Source organism: Lactuca virosa, chromosome 6, assembly GCF_052849685.1.
Source record: "Lactuca virosa cultivar CGN04683 chromosome 6, Lactuca_virosa_CGN04683_v6, whole genome shotgun sequence".
Lineage (NCBI taxonomy): Eukaryota > Viridiplantae > Streptophyta > Magnoliopsida > Asterales > Asteraceae > Lactuca > Lactuca virosa.
Genome location: NC_136431.1, coordinates 207,342,074 through 207,349,339, shown reverse-complemented (window position 1 = coordinate 207,349,339; position 7,266 = coordinate 207,342,074). Strand labels below are relative to the sequence as shown.

The window sequence follows — 7,266 nt, the reverse complement described above, 5'->3', positions numbered from 1 at the left end:
GTTTGACGGGAAAGGAGGTATAAGGGTGGGTCTTAAGATGAAACGGGTCGGGTATCGGGTCGAAACTAGGGTCGGATCCGGGTAATGAGTGGGCTTGGATCGGGTTACCGGGTGGGGCGGGTGAGTTGTGGTTAAAATGGGTTGGCCGCGCAAGGAAGGTGGCAGTTTGTTCTTGAGCGCGCAAGCATCTGTGAGGGTGGATTTAGGCCGCGCAGACTAATCAGATGCAATTCTATGTTGGGGAAGTTGGAACTCGGAACCTACGCGGCTGGGGGTCGGTCGCGCAACGGCTGCGCGGGTACCCGCGCAAATTTCAAAATTTTGGCATTTTTTCAAACTTCACCAAGATCATTGCTAGATTTCCATATGCTTATTTTTAGACCAACTTCAAGCTTAGAAACACCCAAAACTTCAAGCGGAGATTATTTATTTACAACGCATTTATTTAACGTCTTTGCCAAGCGTAGTTTGGGTTTTCTAATGTGACATTGTCGAATTCTCCCGTGTCAAAGCCTTCATAAAATGGTTTCAAGCGGTACCCATTCACTTTGAATATTTGATTTGTTTCCAAACTCTTAATTTCAACCACACCGTGATCAAACACTTTTATAACAATAAAAGGTCCGTGCCATCGAGATCGCAACTTTCCCGGGAATAACTTTAAGCGTGAATGATAAAGAAGAACTTTTTGGCCTGGAATAAAATGCTTACGAGTGATGTGTTTGTCATGAAACGCTTTTGTCTTATCTTTGTAGATGCTTGCATTTTCATAAGACTCATTCCTCAACTCCTCGATTTCTTGAAGTTGCATCTTTCGGTGCTTTCCGGCTTCTTCAAGATTGAAATTACACTTTTTAACCGCCCAATATGCCTTATGTTCCAATTCCACCGGTAAATGACAAGACTTTCCATAGACGAGGCGGAATGGAGACATACCAATTGGAGTTTTGTAGGCGGTCCGATACGCCCACAATGCATCTTCTAACTTCAAGCTCCAATCTTTTCATGTGGTGTTGACCGTCTTTTCAAGAATTTGCTTGACTTCTCTATTTGACACTTCGGCTTGGCCATTCGTTTGTGGATGATAAGCGGTTGATATCCGGTGTGTGACACCATATCTTTTCATCATGGCTTCCATCATTTTGTTGCAAAAATGAGTGCCCCTATCACTCACCAAAGCTCTCGGTACACCATATCTTGCAAAAATGTTTGACTTCAAGAAGTCAGTCACAGTTTTGGAATCATCATGCCTTGTAGCCTTTGCTTCAACCCACTTTGAGACGTAATCAACCGCCAAGAGTATATAAGTGTATCCGAAAGAGACGGGGAAAGGGCCCATGAAATCGATTCCCCATACATCAAAGATCTCGCAAATGAGGATAGGGCTTTGAATCATTTCATGCCTCGTGGATACGGTTCCCGTTCTTTGACATCTATCACAACTTTTGCAAAATAGATAGGTATCTCTTGACGTTTTTGGCCAATAGAGTCCACATTCTAAGACCTTTCGCATGGTTTTGTTTTGACCAAAATGTCCTCCGCATGCATACTCATGACAAAACTTCAATATTGATTCGACCTCATTTTGATGAACACACCGCCGTATTAGTTGATCCGGACAATGTTTCCAAAGATAAGGGTCGTCCCACACGTAGTATTTGGAATCACTCTTCAACTTGGCCTTTTGGTACTTGGTAAATGTGTGAGGAATTTCTTTAGTAACCAAGTAGTTCACAATATCCGCATACCATGGGATGGTGTTTGAAATGTAGAAGAGGTGCTCATCCGGGAATTCATCAAGGATAGAATATGAGGAGTCACCAATATTCAACCGACTTAAGTGGTCCGCAACTAGATTTTCGGCACCACTTTTGTCCTTTATCTCAAGATCGAATTCTTGTAAAAGAAGAATCCACCGAATCAACCGTGGCTTGGCATCTTTCTTGGTCATGAGATACTTCAATGCGGCATGGTCGGAGTATACAATCACTTTTGTTCCGAGAAGGTATTGCTGGAATTTCTCCAAGGCGAATACAATGGCTAGAAGTTCCTTCTCGGTGGTGGAATAATTGGCTTGAGCATTATCCAAGGTTTTGGAGGCGTAGTAGATGACATGTGATGCTTTGCCCTCCTTTTGACCTAAGACCGCTCCAATTGCAAAATTGCTTGCATCGCACATTATTTCAAATGGAAGCTCCCAATTTAGAGGTTGGATTATTGGAGCGGAGGTGAGTAAGTCTTTGAGTTTGTCAAAGGCTTCTTGACATGCAACATTGAAGTCAAAATCAACATCTTTTTGGAGAAGGAGACACATCGGCCGCGTAATCTTTGAGAAATCTTTGATAAATCTTCTATAGAATCCTGCATGGCCCAAGAAAGATCTCACATCTCTAACACATGTTGGGTAAGGAAGGGTTTGGATGACATCAATTTTGGCTTTATCAACTTCAATTCCCTTTTTGGAGACGATGTATCCCAAGATGATGCCTTGATTGACCATAAAGTGACACTTCTCAAAGTTTAACACCAACTTCTTCTCAATGCATCTTTTCAAAATCTTCTCAAGATTATCCAAGCATTGATCAAACGAATTGCCATACACTGTGAAGTCGTCCATGAACACTTCAATTATATTTTCTACATACTCTGAAAAGATGCTCACCATGCATCTTTGGAATGTGGCGTGGGCATTGCATAATCCAAAGGGCATCCGCTTGTAGGCAAACGTGCCAAAAGGGCATGTGAAGGTTGTCTTGTCTTGATCTTCGGGGGCAACAGGTATTTGATGAAAACCCGAGTATCCATCGAGACAACAATAATGTGACTTGCCCACCAATCTCTCGAGCATTTGGTCGATGAAAGGAAGAGGAAAGTGATCTTTTCGTGTGCTTGAATTCAACTTTCGATAATCAATGCATACCCTCCATCCATTTTGAACTCGAGTGGGTACCATTATTCCTTTGTTATTCTCAACAACCGTGATTCCCGTTTTCTTGGGAACCACTTGAACCGGACTAACCCACTTGGAGTCGGAAATCGGGTAAATCATATCCGCATCAAGGAGTTTGATTATCTCTTTCTTGACAACTTCCATCATGGGAGGATTTAATCGTCTTTGAGCTTCCCTCCTAGGCTTACAATCATCTTCCATGAGTATCTTGTGAGTGCATACATTAGGGCTTATCCCCTTAATGTCCGCTATTGTCCACCCCATGGCCTCTTTATGATCTTTCCAGACTTCAATCAATTGGTTTTCTTCAAAGTCTTTCAATTGAGAAAAGATGATCACCGGTAGAGTTTCATCTTGACCTAGATAAGCATATTTCAAATGGCTAGGTAAGACTTTCAATTCAAGTGTGGGTGGGTGGATTATGGAAGGTGGCATCTTGTTTGGGGAATGAGATAAGGCAACTTGAAAAACATCCTTTTTTGTTGAGTTGTTAACTTCTAAATTCTTCACAATCTCTTCAACTTCGGAGTCCAATGTATACATATCCAATGTTTTCTTCAAACTTTCAACATCAAAACTCATGTTGAGCACCATCTTCAAAAGATCCCCATGTGATAACTCGAATAATTCTTGGGTGATTGGCTCAATCACATCAACCCGATATAATGGAGAAATGTTGCTAGGGTATCTCATGGCTTCAAAGATGTTGAAGTGAATGATCTCTCCATCAAATTCCATTGTGATTTTCCCATTATGGACATCAATAATTGTGTGAGCGGTATTTATGAAAGGTCTTCCAAGAAGGATCATAGATGACTTGGAAAGGGTCTTCTCTTCAAGGTCAATGACATAGAAGTCCGTAGGAAATACTAGTTGATTAACTTGCACTAGTACATCCTCCAACACGCCTCTTGGAAATACACTTGACTTGTCCGCTAATTGAATGATGACTCCGGTTTCTTCCAAAGGTCCAATATTGAGAGATTGAAAAACCGAGTATGACATTACATTGGTTGAGGCTCCAAGATCTAACATGGCACTTTCAACATGTAAGTCACCAATGGTACAAGGAATAACAAACATGCCCGGATCCTTGCATTTGGGTGGAAGCTTCTTTTGGATAATTGCGGACACATTTGCATTGACTTGAATCTTTTCATTCGCCTTAAACTTCCTCTTATTAGTGCACAAATCCTTAAGAAATTTGGCATAGCGCGGAATTTGCTTTATGGCATCCAATAGTGAAATGTTGATTTGAACTTTGCGGAAAGTCTCAAGAAATTCCTTCTCTTCCTCTTGTTTCTTTGAGGGAGCCAACTGGGATGGGAAAGGTGGTGGTATGACCAATGGCTTAATGTTCTTGTTGGAAGAGTCGGGTTGATCAATGTTGGGAACAACCGGTTCCTTTGAAGTAGCTTCAACCTTCGGAGGATCAACAACAATAACCTCATCTTCTTCTTCTCTTGAAACTCTTTTAGGGTTGCTTTCTCCAAGTGTTTTTCCACTTCTCAAAGTTATTGCACTCACATTGGGATTGTTCTCGGTTTGAGATGGAAGTTTACCCCTTTGTTCCATCTTGTTGAGAGCGGTGGCCAAGTCTCCAATTTGTGCTTGAATGTTGGAGAAAGTGTTCTTGGTCTCTTGTTGAAATTGGGTTTGGCTTTGAGCAAGAGAAGTGACAAGTTCTTGAAGGATAATTTGGTGGGTACCACTTGATTGGCCTTGTTGATGAGGTGGTTGGTAATTTGGAGGGTTATAAGTGTTGGGTTTTGAGCATTCTAACACTTCCTAAGTGTACATGCAACCCTAATAAACCTTGGATATATGTTTGTCTAAGGTACATGCAAAATATTATTTTCCAAGGTTTATAACCTATCTAGCATGGCATGGGGTACTTTTAAACAAAAAAGAACTAGATGAATTACATACCTTTTGTTGATTGTTGATTCCTTGGAGTTTGAGAGCCAAACACCAATAATGTGAATGCCTCAAATGGAAATCACAAATCACCACAAACTTGGAAAATGTATGAGAGAGTATACTAACTCTTAGATTTTGGCCACCACTATTACACACACACTAGGGTAGTATTTCATGCAATATGAGCTTGTTTATATAGTGTGCATGGTTAGGGTGAAACCCTAATAACCCATGTCTTTTCCTCTTCCAAGGATCCATGGGTTAAAAGCTCCATGGATCATCCATGGACTTCCATATAAGCTTAGCCCATTAACAAATGAGTATTAGCCCACACCATATAAATATAATAGCCCATGATTTAATTAGTCTTCCTTTTAATCACTAAATCAATTCATAATTAATTCAAGATTAAAACTAATTAAATAACATGACTTTATATTAATATATTATAACTTATAATATATTAATAAATCGTAAGTATACAATTCTCATAAAATTATCCATAAACAGTTTGGGTGAAGTGCAACCCAAATGGACCATGCCGGGTCGGGTCAAGTATATACCAAATAAGTTATGGACTTAGACACCTTATCCAACAGTCTCCTACTTGGATAAGTCTAATAACTGTATTTGCGTATGTTACTTCAGGAACCAACCAGCAATCGTAGCTCTCGAAAACTCTGTTGAACTATGAAGCGCCATTTTAGATAAGTGATCATATAATCCTATGTTCTCATGATATCAGCCGGACAAATACATGGAACAACGTCGTACTTATTGTCCAGCAGTTTGTTTCCCGATTTCCGATTTGTTTGACAAAGAACTAAATTGAACACATCAATTAGGTTCTGACCGGGCCCGGTACATAGGTCAAAACAAAATCATCGAGGGGCCTAGATATCGCTTCTAATCCTCCAAGGACTAGAAGGAACAGATAAACTTCGACTCATATACTTGTTTCTACTACTTGTTGAATTATACACAAAGGCATGTTTTATAACATCAAGTTACTGATGCGTTTACGTGCAATCAATGCACAACCAACTCATAGGTAACAACTCATATCTCTAGGTTTGAAGACTTATATGATATTACCGTCTCACGATCACTCGAGATAAATTCCATGAAGTGATACAAGTGAGCGTGGGTTAATTCCAATACTCATAACTTATGAGTACTCATGAATGTTGAAGCAACCATTGCTATGTCTAAACACGTTTAGCCATCTACAAACTCGATTCATGACAGTCTTAATTCATACCTACTTCCAACATATGAACGACTGTGGAGTGTTTAAATAACTTAGTCATTCGGAAAGAATAACCTAGCTATCCTGGAAGTCAAAACATGCAAAGTGAAACACAATAATAATCGAATCCAATATGGTCTCAGAACCCTTTTGAATATAAATAAAACCACCTTTTATTTATCACCATATTGATTACACATTATTCATTGTATAATGTTTCAAATAATCAACTTAATACTTGAACAAAAAAAACAACAGTCGTCCCATGCTCCTAGCATGTACACTTTGTTTTTCTAAATAATAGTTATGCCATACTCCAAGTATGCACACTATGTTTGTCTATGATCTTTACTTTGTGAAATAGATCAATTGAACATGATTCCAATGATGCTCATTTCACAATCCCAAATCCTTATTGTAAATGTAAGAATTCCTAATTCCTACCATTTACCAAAAAAACTGTTAGATTTTAAACTTATATGCACTGATCCTCTCGTAATGATTATGCACAAGGTCACCAAAACCTTGTCATCAGTCATTACATAGGATTCCAAAGGAGATCAACTCTATGGAAACGAACTCTCATATTCAAAGTACATTGCTTTGAACATCCTTCTTGCATAAAAGTTTCTAACTTTCTCATAGATTCTTAATATCCAACTCCCAATATGGAAAATTTCCATATTCCTATTTTGATTATCATATCTGAACAAGAGCTACCTCTTTTCAGAATATATCCATATGGTCCTTCCAAAATTTAACACTATACTTCCAACTGTCCCTGAGCAACCAATCTTTGGTGAGCCTTAGATAGTCCTCGACAATTGCTTAATCATTTTAGTCTTATCCAATTCTAGACTTTTCCCTTCTTAATGCTCTGAGCATTTGGAAAATTTAGAAAGGATGAATATTATAGCACATGTGACCGATCCTATACCCGAAGCATATGGGACACGATTCACGATGTCTCACATAAAGACTTGATACTGGATCAGTCTTTTGCTACAATATTTTTTATTTTCCATGTTTTCAAAAATCGACTATGAAGAGGGATGTCGTGATCATAATCGAATTTGAGAACGCAATATATATAGAATTTCCTTATGTTGAACTATTCCAACATAAAATTCATATATATATCCTTGAC

General features: G+C 39.1%; 1 protein-coding gene across 1 annotated transcript; it reads right to left on the bottom strand.

Annotated features, from left to right (window-relative positions):
* Positions 1-445: 445 nt before the first annotated feature.
* On the bottom strand, positions 446-934 carry LOC145122254 (uncharacterized). The gene has a single exon (XM_079057886.1). It carries the CDS (start codon positions 932-934, stop codon positions 446-448), a length of 489 nt encoding a protein of 162 aa, XP_078914012.1.
* Positions 935-7,266: the final 6,332 nt, after the last annotated feature.